The sequence below is a fragment of the Glycine soja genome, chromosome 8, assembly GCF_004193775.1.
Source record: "Glycine soja cultivar W05 chromosome 8, ASM419377v2, whole genome shotgun sequence".
Classification (NCBI taxonomy): Eukaryota; Viridiplantae; Streptophyta; class Magnoliopsida; order Fabales; family Fabaceae; genus Glycine; species Glycine soja.
This window is the reverse complement of record NC_041009.1, coordinates 1,833,883-1,855,947: the sequence shown is the minus strand read 5'-3', so window position 1 is coordinate 1,855,947 and position 22,065 is coordinate 1,833,883. Positions and strand designations below refer to the sequence as shown.

General features: G+C 31.5%; 3 protein-coding genes, 1 non-coding gene and 1 pseudogene across 6 annotated transcripts; 1 reads left to right on the top strand and 4 right to left on the bottom strand.

Annotated features, from left to right (window-relative positions):
* Positions 1-652: 652 nt before the first annotated feature.
* On the bottom strand, positions 653-5,751 carry LOC114421080. 3 transcript variants are annotated; one of them, XM_028386868.1, is made up of 12 exons: positions 5,284-5,749; positions 5,047-5,207; positions 4,866-4,943; positions 4,699-4,778; positions 4,346-4,430; positions 3,656-4,075; positions 3,111-3,218; positions 2,279-2,346; positions 2,037-2,124; positions 1,850-1,921; positions 1,709-1,762; positions 653-1,231 (listed from the first exon to the last, which is right to left on the bottom strand). In XM_028386868.1, the coding sequence occupies exons 1-12, from the start codon at positions 5,702-5,704 to the stop codon at positions 1,151-1,153; spliced, it is 1,716 nt and encodes a 571-aa protein (XP_028242669.1). In that variant the 5' UTR covers positions 5,705-5,749; the 3' UTR covers positions 653-1,150. The 3 variants fall into 3 exon arrangements, 1 of the variants encoding a protein (XP_028242669.1); XR_003668483.1 differs by lacking the exon at positions 653-1,231 and having other exon boundaries at positions 1,711-1,762; positions 1,850-1,940; positions 5,284-5,751; XR_003668484.1 differs by lacking the exons at positions 653-1,231; positions 1,709-1,762 and adding an exon at positions 2,916-2,952 and having other exon boundaries at positions 1,867-1,921; positions 5,284-5,751.
* An 80-nt stretch (positions 5,752-5,831) lies between these two features.
* TRNAA-CGC lies at positions 5,832-5,904 on the bottom strand. The gene has a single exon. It is a non-coding gene; the product is annotated as a tRNA-Ala (tRNA).
* Positions 5,905-7,624: 1,720 nt separating this feature from the next.
* Positions 7,625-9,990, bottom strand: LOC114422075 (putative RING-H2 finger protein ATL21B). Its single transcript, XM_028388267.1, has 2 exons — positions 9,114-9,990; positions 7,625-8,142 (listed from the first exon to the last, which is right to left on the bottom strand). Exons 1-2 carry the CDS (start codon positions 9,862-9,864, stop codon positions 7,715-7,717), a joined length of 1,179 nt encoding a protein of 392 aa, XP_028244068.1. The 5' UTR covers positions 9,865-9,990; the 3' UTR covers positions 7,625-7,714.
* A 3,644-nt stretch (positions 9,991-13,634) lies between these two features.
* LOC114424839 lies at positions 13,635-13,765 on the top strand (annotated as a pseudogene).
* Positions 13,766-15,668: 1,903 nt separating this feature from the next.
* On the bottom strand, positions 15,669-16,070 carry LOC114424725. Its single transcript, XM_028391567.1, has one exon. The coding sequence runs from the start codon at positions 16,068-16,070 to the stop codon at positions 15,669-15,671; it is 402 nt and encodes a 133-aa protein (XP_028247368.1).
* Positions 16,071-22,065: the final 5,995 nt, after the last annotated feature.

Below are 22,065 nucleotides of genomic sequence, written 5' to 3'. Positions count from 1 at the left end.
CATAGAATTTAACGCTTTGTATGCATTAGTTTTTTTTTTTAACATGAAGGTTCAACGAGAGATTTTTCTCTTTCTATGTAGAGGGCAAATTATGATGCCAATGAAGATTTGACGTAGAATCATAGATCACCTGCTAATTAAGGAATTATGAATTTGAATGTAAGTTATGCAATTGTTAACTTAAATCTAAGTCATGTAATTATCACTCAAACAAAATTTCAATTTCAACTTTGACGCAAGTGTTTTTGACTCAATTATTATTAAAAAAATAATTGAGTGTACAACCCATCGACGTTGTCAAATTCAAAATAAGTTCGTTAGATAATTTCTTATAAAATAAATAGGTGTCGTTGAGGTAGCAACAATGTGGTCCTAATTGATTGTGAATAATGAATAATTTGTATTTCAACCTGGGTTGGACTGTCACTTTGTTTTGCTATGACCCCTTTTTTGTTGTTGAAATGACGCCTAGTTTATTTCTCTTGCCTCTTGTATTTTTTTTTCCTAAGCGTAATTTTGAAGACCACGGAAGGATTCGCATTGTTTCTGACTTTTATCTATAATAAACCGCAGAAAAACACAAACTTTGGGTTTCCCTTTTTATTAACATAAAACTTAAAGTAGAATCAAAATATCAAATAAAATACCATCATTTTTTCAATCATTATAAATATAAGTATGCTATAAAAAAATTCAAAAATATATTTTAAAATACAAGCTAAATGCAAATAGTATGGACAACAACCGGTTTAGAAGTGTTGGCCTTCCAATCTAGACTTGGGAACGATTAAGAAAATATTAGCAACAATAATAACAAATAATGATAATGTTTTCACAAGATAAACGTTCCTGAAAATATTACCATGGTTAACAACGAATTTACACCACGTTGGGCTGTTATCTACCTTTACTTTGAGAGCTGCGTGGGCGGCTTTTAGTGGCAACAAATATTTGCATTAGATGCCACAGATGATCATATATTCTGGTGACATGATGGTGATTCTTCTAAGATACCAAAATTTCAAAACTTGCCTGCTAAAAGACACAGATGACTGGATGCTGCTCTTTTGCTCAGTTGAAAAGATCATTGAGCTGGGAGGTGAAGCTTGCCTAATGATACAGCACACGAATCAGATGCATCCATTCAACTTTAAACTTCGTCCAAAGGCATGGGCTGGGAACTAAGAAGTCTTTCAGCCTCATCATTTGCTTCTGCTTGTATTTTCCATCTCTGCGGGGAAAAGCAAAATGAGAACACTGATACAAAACAAAGTGCAGACCCCCAATGTTAATAGGACCAAATTGTTACAATCACATTAAACGTCTTGATCTGGACCAACCCTGATTTAAGTTTGATTAGATTAGATTGTCACTACAGAATATATGACATTTTTCATCTACCATACAGGTCAGCACGTCTGAGGCGTTTAATCCCAAATCCCGTACTAGGGAGGAATGAGGGAAAATAATATATTTTTAATTGCTGTGTTAGACATTCAAACCAAAAAAAAAAATGGACAATATAAATGGTATCACTGCAAGGCTTTCTATACTTCCTATCCTAAGAAGATTGTGATAATTCTGGGAGGATTTATTTTGTGAGCTTTTGTGAAAGAAAGCACAGGCCATATTCATAACTACAACTACAAGGCCACAAGTAATAGGCTTGTATTTATAGGAAAAAGAAAAAACAAACAAACAAACAAACCTCCTCCAAATTTTCAAGCTCCATGATTTGCTCTATCTGTTCTTTGATACTATCCTGCAATACATGGACCCTCAGCTAAGTAAAAACTTGTTACAGAAAGATATTATCACCCAAAATGAATATATGGTTAAGTAGTATTACCATATTACTAGCAGTTTCAGCAGCAAGAACATCAGTCTCCATCTCCACTTCGATTTCAATCATTGAGGAAATCTGATCAAAGAGCACTATACTGAATTAAATATTCCAAAAGCAACAATGAGAACTCTTTTTTTTTTTTTTAATTCTCTGGGGAGGATATTCTATCACACTTTTAAAGAAAACATACCCTAGCATAGCTTTCAATCAATTCAATCCGTCCCCTGAGGGAGTTTTGCAGGCTCTCGCGAACCCTTTTGACTTTACTTATCCGAGTCCTGGGTATAATTAAAATGACATAGTATTTTCAGACTATAACGTAGAACAAAGAGTAAAGACCCAAAAAAAGCTTAAGGAAATTATAACATAAATGATTATGACGGGAAAAAATATTATTTCTAGAAACATAGACATTAAGTTATAGCAATTCACCGATAAGCAGGTTCTCCAACAGCTGAAATTTTGTTCTCAAGTTGGCACATTCGAGCTAACATCCAAATCTACAAAAGTATAAATCAAATTTATAAAACTTAAGCTATCGGTATATTTCCACAGAAGAAGAGAAAAGAAACTATTATCTTTAAAAACAACTTTCATACAAATATTAATCTGATTCTCTCTCATCCTGGGATGAGAAATACAAATATTAATCTGCAGATAATTTCCAGAATATACTAACAACGTTTGTAAGTTCCTTCTATCAGCAACTAATAATTAGGTCGCTAGTATATAATTTAAATCCTTCAATTCAATTATGAAATTATTCTGCATTCATTTAAATCAGGCTGACTTTTGTACAATGTAGCATTTTGCATTAGACTTTCCATGCCAATTGGAGTCAGATATGAGTTATGACATTATTGACACTGTCTTTCCTTCATATTAAGGAAAGTATACAGAGCAATATTTATGAAAAAAATGCAGGATAATTCACAGTGGATTAGGTATGAATACTATCAATTCTTGGTTTATTTTAGTTTGGTTGTCAGTTACAGGACCTTATTATTAAAAACCTTCCAATTTTTGCCTTTAACAATGCAACATTTATTAAACAGAACTCAACCCTTACAGCTTCCCCTCTTCTTGAATGATGAACTTGGTAGTTTCTACAAAAGAACATATTATTGCTGTGTTACAAATGGGTGGAAAATTAGGATAAAACTGTAAAAATCTTATAAAGGAGGTATAACCTCTTTGTTCTTCAAATACAAGTAAATAAAGGTCAGTATCATCATGCTAATCACAAATCATGCAAATAGCACACCTCTTTTTCAGCAGCTTCTTTTAGGTCATTGATGCGAGACAGAAGAACATCATATTGAGATAAAAGCTGTTGTTTGATCGCAGTTACTTCTACTGATTTCTGTGGAAGCTGTAATCATAAACATATGCAGATGAACTAATTATATCTTTCATAAGAACATTCATAATTGATTAATGCGTGAGCAGTGAATAAAGGGGTCAGTCAGTCATAATAGGAAAGGAATTATAAGAATCTTATTTTTTCCCCTATTTCTTGCATTCGATTTCAAGAATGTGCAGTAATGAAACAAAGTGCAAACTATTCATGATTGTGAATAGGAGTTTCATTTGTTTGGGTCCATGAATAGGAAAAAATTCAAAATCACCACTAGTAACAACTCAAAAAACAACTATCTCTTCCAAGTTAGTTTTTGATAGGAGAAACAAAACTATATGGTATTGCCAACAGAAAATTGGTTCTATTGAGAATTCAAATTGATTGAGTGAAGGGAAGATAAATGAGCCTCCTTCAATGGGGGGGCAAAATTGATGAATTAACTCCAATACCTGATTAAACTGAGGAAGAACAACAGTATTCACTGTAGATCCAACAACAAGAGTTGAAACTGCAACAACTGACAGCAATTGGGGAAGGCCGGGGTCAATAATTCCAGAGGCAACATCACCGGTGGCCAACAAAGCAAGAAGTGGAAAGATGAGGGAGGGTTTGAGTAATGACGAATTTACTTCTTTTCTTGGGGCTCTTAACAGTAGTGACTCCCGCCCATCCTTGTGGTTTGTTATGCACATAGCCTCACCAGGATAGAAATCAGGGGCTCTTGGACTGAATTTAAAGGGGCCCACCTTTCGATACACATTAGATGGAGCTGCCACAGCAACAGTTACCCTTTCACCTTCTTGAGCTGGCAGATCAACTGTTTCAGTTGCAAATCTATGAGTGCGAGCCAGACCAGAAGGGGTCTGCACCTAAACAAAAGGAGAAGGATAGATGTTAAGAGGTAATAGATGTGAGACTTCAAAAAATGAAGTGTTAGCTAGAACAATCGGCATGAATTTGTAAAAATAAAAAAGTAGAGGTCTGAAAAGGCTTAGGCATCAAAAGTATTCCTTGTTTCACTGGATGCTCACTACTGAATAATCAACTTAGTCACAAGTTTTTAAAGGCTCTCAACTACAACTATTCATCAGAAGACAACCTAATAATCAGATGTCAAAAGGTGAGTGGAGAGTGCATACCACAATAGAGTGAACAGCAGCAGGAATGCTTTGCTTCATCAGTTTCACGTATCTTAACCCCCTTTCCCATGCGGTAATGTCCATGCTGCGTTCGGCAGGAGGAGATCCTTAGAAAAAGTGAATACTCCATGATCAACACCATACACATACATATTGTATTAAAACAAAGACAAGCATTGGTTACAACAAAATGAAGAGGGGGAGGGGAGAGCAAACACTGGAACAACTTATGTATGGTGCTTCCCATGGCAAATATTAAATACATGGATTAGTGGAAATTCAAAATCAAATTATGAAGGGATTTTTTTTTTTGTTGTATCAAGAGATGTAAGAAAACGATATGACTAACCAACCTGATTTCTTCTGATTCAATACTGACTATGTCTCCTGAAACAAGCTCGTATTGGTAGCGACACTTTGCACAAGACACTATCTGCAACGGAAATGTTTGTGAAACTATCATATAATCACCACTCACAAGTAGTAATAGAATGAACATTGGGCATAGGCAGGGGAATACCTGAATACCTTGTTGTGGTTGTGCAACACCAACAGCTATCCGACAGCTAGGGCATTTGACTATCTTCCCAAACGGAACCTGCAATGACCAAAATGATTAGCATTGGCGTCAAAGGCAAGTCCAATCTTTGCGATACAATGCCGAATGCGTAACAAAGGATTTTAAAAATGCTGAAGCGTACCTCCTCACCAGGAGAAACGCCGATTTCACAAATATATCTAATAACCCTGAGAGCGTCAGAAACCCTTAACACCGCCGCTAAACCTTGAATCAACAATGTATAAACATTTGCATTTGGCCTCGACCACTTCCATCTCTCAGCCAAAGGACCACTCTCGCCAACTACCGAGGAAAAAACAAGCGTTATCAAATAGCAAAAAAAATTAATAAACGCGCGCGAACTGCAGAGAAAAATAACCTTGATGAAAAGTGGCGCGCATGGCGTAGAAAATGGAGAGAGCGAGTTGGGGATTGTTGCGGTTAAGTGCTGCGGAGATAATGGAACAGCAATCGGAGGTGGAAACGACGCCGTCGTTTCGGGAGGAGTTGTCGGCGATCATTAGTAAGGCCTCGTCGGCGTCTTTGGCGGTTGCGGCGAGTCGGAGGATGAGTTGTTGGTCAAATAAGTTGGCAGCGGTGTCGTCGGAGGTTTCATTGTGGCTCTCGCTCACGGAAGCTTTGGTGCTTATGAAGGTGGATTGGTTAGGGTTGGGGAGTGAGGAAGGGGAGAAAAATAATAGAGAAGGCAAAGGAGTGTGAGTGTTGGGGAGAGAAGAAGAAGAAGAAAAAGGGTGGTGAAGCATGCGAGAGAAGCATGGAGTGCAGAGGTTTAGAGTCATAGCTCTGAATTGGTTTCGAGACAGATGAGGAATGAGAGGTGGCAAGCCAAGGAATTTAAGTCTTGGTGGATAACCTTTGAGAATCAGCATCAACGCCTTGGATCGCTTCGCAAAATAAAAGGATATATGGAGGTGCGGGGAATCGAACCCCGTGCCTCTCGCATGCGAAGCGAGCGCTCTACCATATGAGCTACACCCCCATTATTGATGCTATTCAAATAAAATATTTCATAATTTATAGTATAGAAGAAATAAATAAATAATTCACTCATCTAACAAAACCAATTTAAGAACGTATCAACTGATATTTAGAAAACACAATTGTTCTCGAATGGCTCAGATGACTATCCAGAACTCAACAATCAAATTCGTAAATAAATTCTCGTCTGACAAAATTTTATCAGATAAATATTTAGTTAAATTGTTAAATTTAAAATGCATACGGAGACACAAGGTATATAGTACAACTAAGAACAAACCTTTTATCTTAATTTCACAATAATTATTAAATGTTTTATAGAAAATCATAATATTAGTGTTGGTGTGATTATATTCGTCGTAGGGGTTACTTAAACAGAAAATCTTGTTTATCATGCACGGCTAATTTTTTATTTGCCTTTTCTTTCTGTTTTCTTATTTCCACGTCATAAAAAAAACAGAAAATCCAAACGGGACTAGGGAAAGAGAGAGAGTCCGTGCCTTTCTAAATTTTTAAATAATAAAAAAAATAGAAGTTAAATATAGTTAATAAAAAAAGATAGAATAAAAAAATTAATAGTATAAAAGTAGTGGAAAATTAATGTAAGTTAAAAGGAAAATTTTAAATTTAAGAAATGATTTAAAGGTAGAATGATTAAATGAAGGTGGAGAGTGGTTAGTGAATAGTTACCTAATTTTAATTAGTAGGTCAATTTTAATGCATAATAAAAGAAAATTAATTATTACTATTACTTTAATATTATTAAGAATAAGAATGAAATGATCTAAAAATGTGGAGAAAAAAAACAATTATACAAAATTATATCTTCTTTATATATATAGGTATAGATGCTTATTTTATCATTAGGAGAAACAAAATAAATGATTCATCTTAAAATAAAACCATTTTAAGAACGTAAAAACTATTATTTAAAAAACGCATTTGTTCTAAAATGGCTCAAGATGACTCTCCAAAACTTAATAATCAAATTTATAAATAAGTTCTTATTTAATAAAAGTTTATTAAATAAACATACAGTCAGACACAGAAGTTATAATTGTAAAACTAAAAACAAACCTTTTATACTAATTTTACAATAATTTTCAAATGTTTTAAAGAAAATGATAATAGTTTTGCTGGTGATTATTCGATGTAAGGTTACTAACACAGACGATTCAAGATCGGATTTAGTAAAAAAAAAATCTTGGAACATCCTTATTTTAATTAATTAATTAATTTATTAATAAAACGTTGCTTAGATGTAAGTTACATATTAATTGAAGTTAATTTGCTTTTAAACTTCATTCTCCATCGCTATGGCTTGGTTGAAGGTTGAAACTCGAAAGCCAATTTGAATTTGTTTTTATATACTTTTATGACTCCTTTCGTCCATAAGTTTCAAATAATATCATCCTTATTATCTTTGGAAGAAAAATAAATAAATAAAAGGTAATGCCTGTAACACAGATACCACCACTACATCAAGTATATATAACAAGGGATATAATTTTGTGTAATTATTTTTAGTCTTCATATTTTTAAATCATTTTATTTTTATTATTAATAATATTAAAATAATAAAAATAATTAATTTTCTTTAATTATACAGATTAAAATTGACCAATTAACCAAACTTAAATAACCACTCACTAAGCATTTTTTATTTTCATTAGATTATTTGACCTTTAAATCATTTCCTAAATTTTTAATTTTTGAAAAAGTCACATTAAGTTTTGATTTGTTTTATTAACTGTGTTTTTTGATAATTTAAAAAATGTAGAGAAACACGATAAGTCTCTTGGCCTCTTCCCCTAGGCCAATGAGGAAGTGGGAGAGAAGGAAAAAAGAGAAGCTGTGGGCGAATTCCTGCACAAGGGACAGGTGGCATTCAATTTGAGCCAGTGGTCTATGCAATGTGCGTGATAATAATGGTTACATTGGGGTATGCTCCTCAAGGTTTCTTTGGCCTCATATTCACAGAGGCATATTGCGCAGGTGCTGTCATTGGGCTTCAATAAGCGTCCACTCTCCCCAATAAGAGTTTTGGGATACTTTTCAATTGTGGCTCCGTCAAGCCCCATTTCCAAAGGGACGCTTCTCACCGGAACATCTGTGCTGCGTCCACCATGCCTTAGCATCCTCAGCTTGCCGCCGATACAGCAACAAATCCCAATTAGACACAAGACTCCTGGTATTCCCACTCCTATTGCTAACCCATATTTCCCACTTCTTGAAAGACCTGTGGTATGGATTATGTAACATGTCAAACACAATAACCTAGACAATTTACTAATAATATAACACATCTCTAATATTTCTTCTAGTTGTTCAACTAATCATGAATCATGCTTCTAGTTCTAGAGTTCTATTATTCAATCACTATCCCTGAGTGCGTGTGCCAAGTGCCCCAATTTTATTATTTTAAGAAAATGATGCCTCTAGTCTAGTCCATTTTCCGTTTCATTGAAAGTCATATATATTACCTAACCGCTCGCCTCTTAAAAAAAACGAAAGAAAAACCTGACACGGTCATAACCCCGCCGAGACGGAAGATCTAGTAAATACTAAATACCCATTTTCTCATAATATATTACTGCACTTTGATCAAACTGGTTCCCTCACTCCCATGAAAAAAATTTCCTTAGTCAAAGTTTGGCAACAAAAAAGAAAATCCACTCGTTCTCACTGGACATTTTCCTTATTTAATCAAAGAATATTCATATTTGGACACTCCAATAATATAACACATACCCATTAATATTTTTCATTTTTTTCCTCTAACTCTATTTTCTTATCACATATAATTACTACTTAGTACTAGTTTATCAATCTCTTATCTCGTCCAAAAATATTTTTTCTTAATTAAAATGTTTCTTCTAAAATCTAAAGTACGAACGCGGTTATTACTTTTATTTCCTATACAGTGTCAACTTCAAGTTCAAGCACAGCCAAGCCATATTCATTCATTTTCTTAAGTTTGGTATTAAACCTGAAGTTGAAAAAGCGATGCTTATTTGTTTCCCCAATCGTGAAAGGCCACCCGTTACCGACCAAACCACAGATTAGACAAACAACCTCAACCATCAGATAAAAACATCAACGTCGCATGTTGTTGGGAACTAACCATAGCCACCCAGAACGAAAATTGAAGAGCAAATTAATTATTAGAGTGCACAATAGGAAAAAAAAAAAAAAGAAGACGCAACATACCTTTGGTGGAGTCCCTAGCGAAACACCGAACTTGAGGGGTTTTAGTTTTGTCCTTGGAGAAGCCACAAAGTTGGCCACTAAGTGAACAGTCCCTACAATTGGGTTGGGTCCACACCAAATCAAGGTCGGTGTTGAGATCAGGCCAAAATGGCAACATGGGCGTGTCCAACACCGGCAGAGGGACAAGAGCCCGAAACATGACCTCGCACTGTTGAGACAACAAGGGTGATGATATAATAGGTTGTGACCACGAAACTATGGTCGAGTAGTTGCTTTTATCGCTCAGGCACGAAATTGGCACTGACGGGAATTGAGACGAGTCCGTCACGTTGGAGGGGCATCGTAGGAAAGTGAGGTTAAACGGAATTGTTCCATAAATCAATGGGTTTAAAGCAAAAGGTGAATCATCCGAAAGGTTCCACTTGTGTAAGAACCGTTTCGGGAGACACCCTGCTGGGTCGTTGACTCGGATGCTTTGGGTTTCGTAATCGATGCTTTTCACGGTTAAGTTACCGAAGCCTGGGAGGGTGAGAATGGTTTGTGTTTGGTCCAGACACGAAAGTTGGAAGCTTTGAATTGGGTAATACCTGCAGCGACGGTCTTGGTTGGATCCTCTCAAACCGAAAGGGAACTCAATATCTATATCGCCGCATCGCAACCTGTTGCAGTTAACCTGTTTGTTCCCTCTTGTGCTTTGGAGATGGAAAAGGAAGATGCAAAAACCACATACTAATATGGCTGAGGGAGCCATTGGTTTTGGTTTTGGTTTTGAGAGGGTGGGCAGGGGAATAATTAAGAGTGGAAAGTGTATATTGAGTTGGGGGTGGGTGAGGTGGGTTTCTTTATTTGTGATGCATTCGAACAAGTAACCAACCAAGAGAGAAATAGAAATGGAAGCTCCCAAGTCAATTTTTTTTTAAAGGAAAATATCGATAGAATATTTAAAATAAAAAATAAATTATGTATTATTATCATTTTTTTAATGTGCTACAATTGTCAACAATGGTCAATTCGGAAAACAGAATAGCAAGCGTACTTGCGTGGCATTCTCATTGAAATGGTCCCGTACGTAATTGACTAATAGCAAGAGACAAAAGAGAAAATGCTGCTGGAGCTGCTTCTGACCACAAAGCTGCGATAGGATTCACTGGTTCACACTTCAGCTACATGTAAGTGTAAACCCCCTTTGCGGTGTGTTTGTACGAAAAAACTTAAACTACTCATTAAACTTATAAGACAAGATTTATGATATTTTTATGGTAAAATACACAAGCAAAATGAATCTTCTTGTCACCCCCAAATTGACACAGCAACTCGTCTGATTGATTGATCCTTTTGACTAGTAAAGTTAAGCTAATTTAAAGGAGTTGTCTAATCATATTAGTTAGACTATTCACGCATTCCACCAACTTTTTTTTTATAAGCAAATTAAACTTTATTAAACAGCCTACCTAGGCGCAAGGACTGCAGAGGAAATTCCACTAACTTTTTAAATTCAGTAATAATAATAATATTTTTATTTCATAAAAAAATTATACATGTTTTAAACGGGAGTATATAAAAACTATAGTTAAAATATATAAAGGAATGATTTAGTTAAAAAAATTTGTACAAAATAAAATTAATATATATCTATATATATTTATTTATAATCTCATAAAACATAAATTGTCATAACTCATTGAGTCTATCCACTCACCAAACAACACCCAGCAATATGTCATTAGAGCTCACAAAAGTGAGGAAATAAGCTACACAATAACTGCATAATTCCCTTAAAAAAACTGCATAATTAAGTTTAAAAAAAACTGCTTAGTTAATCGCAAGGCGCCAATCGACAGTTGTGTGTCATTGTTCATAAACATCAAATAATTACCTTATCACGTAAATAACTTATCTCTGATAAAGTGAAGCTCAATAATTCTGATGAATCTGAAGTAGGATTTCTCATCTGCGAGTGCAAACAGATATTGGCCGGCAATCAAACCTTTAAGTTGGGTTTCTTGAGGAGACAAAACAATGATGTAGCTCATGTTTTATTTAGAACAGTCCTATCTTTCACTTGTATCCCGTTTTTTAATCATGTTCTTAATTGTATTACTCGTTTGATTATTAATAAAATTTCATAATTCTCTTTCTGAAAAAAAAAAAAACAATTTACCTCTGATAAGGCAAATAGTAGTATATATGTTATACTAGCCTATAAAAGGTGACACCCTTACCATTAATGACACCCTTACCATTAATGACACCAAGCAGTGACAAATGTAGAGATGGGGCAATTGCCCCTCAAGATGATATTTTTTTTATACATATTTAATAAAAATAATAATTTTCCCTATAAAAAAATTAGGTGTTACCCCCCCCCCCCCCCCCCTATAAAAAAACTTTTTTTATATTAATATAAAAAGTTATTATAAGAGATAAAAAATAATAAATTAATATTAATTTTAGCATTCTAATTTTTACCATTATCTCTCTAATATTAAACATATACAACAATTCAGTGATACAAACAACCCAATTGTATATGTAAATTCTAAATATTTAGGCAATTTGGATTTTGGTAAAAACTTATAATATTTTTTTTTCAATTAAAATATTATATACTATTTTTTTTGCCCCACTGATTTTTTTTTTCCATCCCTCCGACACCAAGACACCCCCGATTTTGACAGATCATAATACTCACAAAGTATCTATTTATAACTTAGGTTAGTGTAGAACATTGATATCGTCCGTGAGAAGGATTTGTTCTTATTCCTGAACAATCTTGCTCGATCTTGTTCCTTATTCTCCCTCAGCATGTGCTTATGAATCTCCAAACTTATATCACCATGAGGGAAAGTGGAAACCAAAAGGTACAACTTTGGTTGTCTTCATCGTAATGTCGATTTGAGACTATCATAGTCAAAATCTATCACTAAAATTGAACACGAGATGCAAAGACCTTATTGGAATGGTGGCAATAAGAGGGAACTTGCAAAATGCATAATAGTGTAGAGCTTCTTAGTTAGAAATTGGTCAAACGATAAAGCAGGAACTTTCTTTGAGAAATTAAGAATGTTTTGTAATTTTTTCCAGCTTGTGGTTGGCGATTAATTAAATCAAATGAACCTTAAATAGTGCAGCAAAAGCAAAAGCAAAATGCTGCGACCGATTTTGCTATCTTGACATGTCCTTTATAATTTGGGTTTGGTTTGTATCAAATCATTTCAATCCACCAAACTAGGCTATTTGTATATTTGGGCCACGGCCCACGGTAAACAATTTTTATCTTGTTTTATTATGTATAATTATAAGTTAAATTACTTACTTCATCCTTCAATTATTTTTTTTAAAAAGTAAGTAGGTCCTTAAACTAATATTTTTTAATTTAGTTCATAAACTCAAAAGATATGTCTCTGAGATTAGTTTGTAACCGCTCGAAACCACTAAAAATGATAATTTATAACAGTTTAAAAATTTCACTGACTCAATTAAAAGAGTTAACATGATAAAAAATTAATTATATATTTTTAATTTAGAGTCCTATTTGAAAATTCCTAAATGATTTAGTGAAATTAATTCAGCTTAATTATATTAATGATTAAAAGAGAGTTAAAAGTCATTAAATGACAACATTCCTTAAAGTACTTCAAATAGTGAAAAATTTGATCTAAAATGTTTTAAAGACAAATAAAACAAAATAAACATAATTTTTAAGGATTAAAAACAAAGAAAATAATTTTACAAAAACGAAAAAAAAAACTAAATTGTCAAAACTGAAAATATATTTAAACCTAAAATTAAATTAACATAAAAGAAGGAGAAATAAACATACAATCAAATTAACATAAAATAAGTAAAGCAACGAAATTCTTTGGCGACATTTTGAACTCATGATTATTGAATCTTTATGTGATCATGCCTAGTTTCGCTTTTTAAAATTCTCTCTAATGGGTTCTTAGGTATGTCATATTATGTAACTATGTAAATACATCGAACATGTATGTGACCATTTCTAAACTAGCATAAAGTTCCTTTGAAGAGTCATAGATCATGTTAATAATATAAGGGACTAAGTTCATATATGGTTCTTGTATTGAAACCTTAGTTTTAAAAGGATAACCAACACATCCACATCTTGTGTACTAACTTGCACCAACTCCTCATTAATTTGTCATATTTTTGGGACCAACCTGCAAACATACTTCAAGTACCCCAAAAAGAACTTGTCTACAACAGAAATTCCGTTTAATCAATCTCGAAATGCTCAAATGCTGAAATTGGGTAAATCCAGTAGCTAATTGTGGCCCACAGAGATTCTAAGGAACTAACTTGCAGAAATACCAATTGGAGTGAGTTTTTAAACCATGATTTTCTCCTACAATTTTGTATTACCAAACAAAGTTTGAATTCCAAATTTGAGGTCAAAAGAACTAGTGTAACTCAATTTAGACCAAGTCTTGATATGTTGTGATGCTGTCCCTTTTCATTCAGACTCATCTGTAAAATTATCAGTAGTACTATGGTCAAAGCATACCTTTCTCAGCCTTTGGGCTAATATTAAGTGTATTATCTCTTATCAAATTCATCTTTGATATGTTGCTACTGTGGCTTTCATTTGTCGCTCATGCGGTGCACTACTGCATGGGCCTGGCGCACCCCTTCAAATCAGTTTTTAAGCTTGATGATACATTACCCGTTGCACTACATGCCATAATATACAGATTACAGAGCATGTGAGTATGTTACTGTTTCTTTGTAACATAAAGCTCAAGTTATATAGATTGTGTTAATAACATATACAGAGCTCATATTCTATTTTGCTTGGAAAAAAAATTGTTATGCTATTGAAACCATAATCTTAAATGCTAGCCTAAGCACCAATAACTTAAGTAGTGACTTGACTTGCACCAACTCCACATTTGTAATAATTTTGGGACCCAAGCTGCAAACATACTTCAAGTACCCCAAAAAGAACATGTCTACCAAATTTCAGTTTAATCAAACTCAGAATGCCCAAACTAGGTAAAGTCAGTTGCTAATTGTGGCCTAAAATAGGTCCCAGTTGGTCTAAAACACAGGAAACCATGGAACAGTCAGAAAAAAAATGTTCCTAAATCAATAAAACCTACAAAAAAAAACGTCAGAAAATCAATGGTTGTTCCAGTTCAATCCTTTAGGTTATAAAAACCTTGGAACAGTCGTAGAGTAGCTTGAAATAACCAAAACATCCCTGTCTAGGTTATAAATGACAGCTACAATATATGATGCGGGACTTTCTAGTGAAGTAGAGTAAAGTTGTGGCCGACGTGGGACATAGCTGTGCAGTGTGCAACACTGTCTATCAATGTGGGACTTACAAATGAAATACAGTTCCTTCCATTTAAGTTTTAAGTTAAAATCCTTAACTGAAGTGGAACTACTAATAAACATTTTAAAACCATTTTCCCTTTCCAATTCTCATGTCATGAGTGCTCCTTAGTCCTTTAACGACATTTTCATCGTACAGAGATTTGCAATCAGTCTCAAGACTGTCCCTTTCAAAAGACAATTCTGATTGCTTATCTCAAACACATGGCTTCCCCCTCCTTAGGTTCATAGCAGAAACTATACATTGTTTTGATTTCGGACTCAGCATATTGGCCTGTGTATTTAGCTGAGATGGTTCTTGCGAAGAACCAGCTATGAATGTGTTCTTTTGTTACTGAGTAGCCATTGGTTACGCCTGTGCCACTGGCTGCCTTGCGGAGATCTGGTACAAATATTTGATTTGCCTAAAATTTAGTGTGTGATCATTGAGTTAATATCAAAATATGTCATGGTTGAATTAATAAATTTAATATATAAATATTTATTAAAAAATAAACTTTATTATGAGTTACTTCTATAGTATCCTTTATATTTATTTATATATAAAAGGAGGGATAAGGTTATATCAACAAATTGAAAGAGAGTAAAAATTGTTTTTTTTTTTTTTTGATAGAGATGAAGTAGCATGAAAATATTTGAAAAAAAATTTTAAGTCCCACTATACAGAAATTTCCTTCCCACATTGGAAGAAAGCAACAGAAATAAGTAGTTTGATGCTTCAATGCATTAGATGGTGACTGGGAGATGGTATGAAAAAATTAATGTGTGGAATGACTCATGGTTTTGGTCCCGTGATACACCTTATGTCGAGAGTCCTCGTATTGAAGGACTTAAAGATTCTATAGGGTGGGTGAGCCCATTGATCCCATAAACAAAGTATGGTGCCAAGATGACACACGAATTAGGATAATTTCCTATAACTTGCGTAGCTGCTCTATTGATCATGTAGAATTTGTAGGCCATTTTCTCATGTGATTGCAGGTTACTTTAAATTAAGCTGCTTTTCTAAACAGAATGTGTGTCTACTTTCTATTCATCCTTGTGCTTAATTCTCTACCTCGACATTAATATTATTAAAAAGACAATAATTCTCTTAATATATGATGCTTTTAATTTGTACAAAATAAATGGTAATCATTGTAGAAGCTAGAAAGAGAAGGATTGTAATCATCCCAATGAAGAAGCTTTGCAATACTACTACAAATTGATTGTGCCATCGGACACAATGCTAACTCGATTAACTGGGATCAACACAAGCTCACGAGCAACATCCTCGAATTCAAGAACTCCTCTGTTGCATTTTGATAGGAACCGTGCAGCTTCTTCTTTTGTCAATTTAATCCTCACTCTTATCCCTTCTTTTTCTCCCACTTCATTACCACTAACACTTCTTGTTTTCTCAAACTCCTTCTCACCATCTTCTCCCAAAATGGTAGGTTCTGATTCTGCAAACCGGACAGTTTTCTTCCCTGCCTTCCTTGGCCTTTGTTTTTTGGTTAACTCATCTCTATAAACAGGTTTTGTGACTTCCAGTGGCTCTACTTTAGATTTTTTATGTGATGCTTTTCCATTGAGGCAAGCAAATATGGTCCGAATCATCTTAATTAAGAAAAAAAAAAAAAAGAGTTATGAGTTGTATCAAGGAAGGAGGATTAGACACTGGGAAGGAGTGGTTGGTTAGTCTTGAGCAAAATGGCTGGGAAAGAGTGAATTTATACTAATATTTTGGTATGGTTGAGAAGCACATGCGTTGGAGTGTCCACGGGAGCAAACAAAGAAAAATAATAGTAAAAGGTGTTAAGTTACCTTGGAAATTTTGTTAGCCAATGAGAGACCTGGGCATCAACCCAAGAAATTATTCACGACTAGAAATCTATTAGTCAAGATTCAAGTGATTGAATGTCAAATTATTAGATGCTCCCTCAACCTTTGTTTTTATTCTATTGAAATACCAGGGAACTTTTGCTTCCCTTTTGTGTGCATCTACGTACTACTAAACCTCAAAAGACTATATTCTCGTTGTTGAAAGAGTCATTATACATATAGGTTGAGGGCTTTATTGGTATTTCACTTGTGAGCTGAACAGACACATGGGCCACCCCTGCAGCCTGTGACCAGTTCAAGAAAGTGACCTATGTGGCAATGTCCATTTGAGACAATCTTGTAATGCACATATGGAGTATGAAGCTTTAAGCTATACCTTCGAAGTCACCTCTCCCCAGTTGCTTGATTAGTTATCGTGAAAGACTTGTCCAACTTAATTTATCTTGTAAGTCTTGTGTGATGGCATCAGTGACAAAGACAATTGAGTTATCAAATTAACTGTTTAGTGCTGAGTATCATAGATGATCATGTACCTTGGGAGGCAACTTGGAGGGAATACCATTGAAGACAATAGTAAATTGCAAGTGCTTCTAAGAAAGAAACTATAATTTGTTACATCTTATTATATACCAATACAAGTAACAAATTTAAAAAGAAAATTATGCATCTAGGTTCTACACACTCGATTATAGAGGAACTATTATTAAAATTAGGCTAAAATATTTTTATATTTTCAATTATATTTAGTCTGGTCCTTTATTTATTAAAAAAATTTAATTCAATCTTGTTCTAAAACAATGATTATTTTTTATATTCGCACACTATTTTAAACATTTTTCTTACTAATTATATATATATATATATATGTGAAATTTATCTCATTAAACTCGGTTACATCAAATTTATATAACCAAACCAATATTTGAACTAAAAACGATCATAAGCATGAGAAAATTACATAAAAAGTTAATCCAACCACAAAAGAAAATTTTTAAAAATCTAATGTAATTTTTTTAGGTATTCATGAGACTTATTTGTCAATCAATTTTCACTATTTTTATGACTATGTTTAGTTTGAACAAATCTATAATTTTCATGTACATAAATTTAATGGGATCTCAAGTCCGTTAAAATAGATTTAAAATTATGTTCTAAAATAAAAAATAATCATTATTTCAAAATGATTATTTTAACTTACTTTAAAAACATAAATGGTTAAATGAAACTTTAAAAAATTAAAAATCAAACTAAATATAATAAAAAACATAGAACTAAAAATATATTTTAGCTTTAAATTTAAAACTTGGGTATGCAACAAAAGGAGCATTTAGAAAAGGTAATGGTTAGTTTTATTTCGCAACCACAGCATTACCGAAACCTAAGACACATAAAGTGGAAAAGTGGAAGTTGGTCAAACAATCCAAACAATGGCGTGTTGAAAATTAAAAACTATTCTTAACTCATTTACACGGTTAAGTTCTGCTTTTTACTTGAAAAAATGTCATCATGTTGACTGATTTTCCATTGCTTTCTTATTCAGCCTCTGTGAATATCATATCACGGCATCATAGAAAGTGATACGAAAAATAAGTCATAGAGAAATTATGCAACGCGGTTTTGATTGAAATTAAGCTGAGAATAAGTCCATGTGATTGCCATATTTGAGTAAATTTCGTACTTCCAAGAGAAGAAGATGAGGAAAAAAATAAGATGAATTTTTTAATAAATTAAAATGAGTTTTTAATTAATTAATATATGAAAAAAATTTCATATAATTTCTCTAAAAGATGAGAGAATATTTATAAATTACTTAATGATTAACTAATGAAAAACTCATTTTAACTTATAAAAAAATTTATTTCATTTTTGAATTTTTTTCTCCTAAAAGTATTTTTAGAAAAATTTAGACTTTTTTTACCTAAAAAATACAAAAAAAATATTAAAAATTACACAAATTATATAAAATAAAAATTATTTACCTAAATAAGTTTGGAAACCCAGTAGGCTCAAACCAAAAATTTTAAGTTTATATCATATTATTTATATTTTTAAATTTTTATTGTATTATTTTTAATTTAAATATTTTGTTCTATTGTTTATAATTTTATATTTATTTTATAATTTAAATATTTTAGTTCAATTCAACTTGTTGGTTAAATATTTTTTTATAATTTTAATTATGTATTTTGATAATCAAATAAAATAAAAATAGAAATGATTTCAACTTTTAAAAAAATAATAAAACATAAAATATTGAAAAACAATCAACAACATACGCAAAATAATATTTTTCAGTTTAAACAAAACATAAGTATAGAAAATTAAAAATACAAAAATATAAAAACAATTTTTAAAAAAATAAGAAAACAGTTAACAAATAAAAAATCAAATATAAAAACCAACCCATGCGTTTTTTATAGCAAAAATCAAATTTGATTGGACAAAATTGAAGTTGCTTCTAAGTCATGTAAATTTTGGCTACATATACATATTCAAATAAGTGAGAGACCATAATAGAATTGAGCCTGTGCGGGTGTGCAGAGGGTACCGTTTAAAAAATATTTTTTAACATTTGTTTCGATGTCTCTTTTTTCTCAAAGGAACAAAAGTTACACATTTCTCATTTTTCACCCATTTAGCCACTTTCATCGCATTTCTTGTAAAAAATGAACAGTGTAAATCTCAGTCTATTGTTGATGTTTCCAATCAACACAACATACAACCCGTCATATTACTTTGTCATTATTATTATTATTATTATTATTATTATTATTATTATTATTATTATTATTATTATATTCATCAGTAATATTTATTGTTTCCATTATCAAACTAGTTTAATTGAATAAGTGATGAATGATTTGTTTAAGTTGAATTTAAATTTTAATATAAAAATTAAATAATTATAAAATAAAATGTTATAAAATTAAATATGATTTTTTTTAATTTTAACGCTTAGAAGAATTAACAAAAAAAAACTTAGAATCGATGCTTATATTTTTTAATACTTTAAAGCTTAGAATTAATGCCCTAGAAAAATGTTGAGAATTAACAAGAAAATCCTATGAAGTCTTAATAATTATAAATGATTAATTTTAATCATTGAAAAAAAGTTTGCATATTCATATAATTTTTTTTATTAATAAAGCTTGTGCCAAAATATAAATTGCAAATTTATTAATGGTGATGAATTTGATATTTTACATTAGATTTAAATTTTATTGTTGTCATTGAAAATAAAATAATAATAATAATAATAAATTAATTAATTAGAATATATTGACAAATTAAAGATTTTTTAAAATTATCATTAATAAAAAAAACTATTATTATATATAGTAAGACTCTTGAATTTTGTAATATTTTTGTATATAGTTGTAATATTTATTTTAAAATTTATACTTAGAATAATTTTTAATTGATAAATGTATAAAAATTAAACATAAAAAAATAAATAAATTGAAGTTATAAAAAATTGAAACAGTTTGTTGGAAATGAAAATTTGAATCCCAACTTGCCATCACATTAAGAAAACTTAGAAAAATATTATATTAAAAAAATTACTTATGAAAATAAAACTTAGAACAAACAGAAATAAAGGAAGAATAAAAATATAATTGTTTTCCTTATATTTGTGATATACTATATCACAAGATAGATGAAATAATTTTGTTTTGTTTTAAATAATTTTATACGAATTATTAATTATTCTTATGGTTTAAAAGATGGAAAAAATTATCTTGACACAAAAAATCTCAAGACTAACCCTAAACATATGCTCTCTCACTCTTTTTTTTTTTTTTTAGGTTTTATCGAAGTTTTTTTTACTCACTAGTAGCTATCATTTCTTCTCTTCCTCAACAAGCACTCTAAGTATCCTCCTCTTTACTACATTATTTCTTTCTTTTCTTTGTTGTGTGACATTTGACATTCACAATTACCGTTAACTTGTCTGACTCTAATTTCTCTCTCACTCAAAATTATTGTTAATATTTCTTTCTCAGATCAAGAAACAAACTAGAAAAAGCATAAGAGACTGTGGATAACCTTTCTCTTTGCTTTGGTTTTTCTGTGAAACTATGTTAATTAATGTTCAGTTCCTACGATATGTGGTTTAACTATGTTTGGAGACATTTTCTATTTTCTAAGTATTTTAAAATAGTTTTCATTCTCATTATTTTTAAATAATCAAGAAAATATGTTTGATTTAAGTTTTTATTTTCTATTTTCAGAAAATAAAATACTCAAAAAATGTATATTTAACTATTTTAAAAACATTACAAAATTTTTATATAAAATTTTGAATAATAAAATTATATTTGTATGTTTATTAATGAATAATTTATGTAAATAGTTTCTCGTAATTACTTAACTTATTTTGAGTTATTGATAAAAAATGAATAATTTACAAATAAATTTATAGTTTATATCTTTAATAATACTGAATTTGCTGTAATGTTTATTTACAAAATTATTATATATATAATATAAAAAATCTAATGATCAAAGACAGGCTAGCTAGTCACTGTTAAGGATTTTTTTTTTATTTTCTATGTTTATTTTTTAAAAAGTAGTTTTCATTCTCATTTTTCTTAAATCACAAGATATGTTTGATTTTTTTTTTTCAGAAATTGAAAATATATTGTTTAACCATTTTCAATAAAAAATGAAACATTCTAATAAATTTTTGAATATATATATATATATATATATATATACACGCACGCGCTGGTGCATGTGTATCACTATTGGAGAGATTTAATTAACTAGTATTTTAATGTAAATCTCACTCTCCTAGTATACTCTAATTTATATATAAAGTGTAGATTGAGATGATTAGGTACTATTTAAAGTGGTAATTATATTTATAGGTGCTATTTTATCTACATTTTTACAAGGTGTCCTTGTCTATAAGAATCGGTTAAGGAAAAGTTGAATTTTGTTAAAAGTCAAGAAAAAAAAAATTATTTAACATGCACCTTGTAACTGCATTTCTACATTTATTTCAGAGAAGAAAAGATGAGTAGTTGAAACTAAAACTATGTGCAAACATTCACAAACTAACCAGTGTCACCCACTCCTGTGTGGGCTACTTCACCAGCATTGAACAACTCAATCTTATCATTGCGTAATCACCTTCTTCAGTATTTGAGTTATAATTCAAATTTCATGCAGGAAATTCAACCACATTGAAGTTCATTTGGTCTCTAGTAGCTAATAAGGACTTGAAAGTATTGTATTTCCCTCTCTCCTCCCTTATTCATGTATGTTGTTATTGAACTTTGTCAATTTCTTTTTGGATGAATATGTTATACATGATAGCAAACTAATGTAAAATTACTAGAAAAATAAGTTAAGTAAAAATTTAAACTAAAATAAAAGAATCAAATAACATGTTTTATAAGATAAAAATATATAATAAATAGTTAAATAATTATAAAATTGCTTCAGACCGGTTCATACTTGGTGAAACTTCCAAGAGTGTCGGCATAATTTACTCTACTTTTAAATGTTAACTAGAAAAATAGGTGGAATATACAAGGATGTTTCATGAAAAAAAAAAAAACACCACCATTGCCTGGAAGGGAAGAAAGATACTACTTTAAAAATGCTGGTTCTGAGAAGAATTCGTTACAGGCAAATTTTATCTACATTTGGCAATAGTCAATGCCTTCAGATGATAACTCCTAGTACATTTTGTAAATCAAATCAATCAGAATCCAAAACAGTTATGGTACTGGCATAGCATGTCAAAACTTGTTAGAAAAAT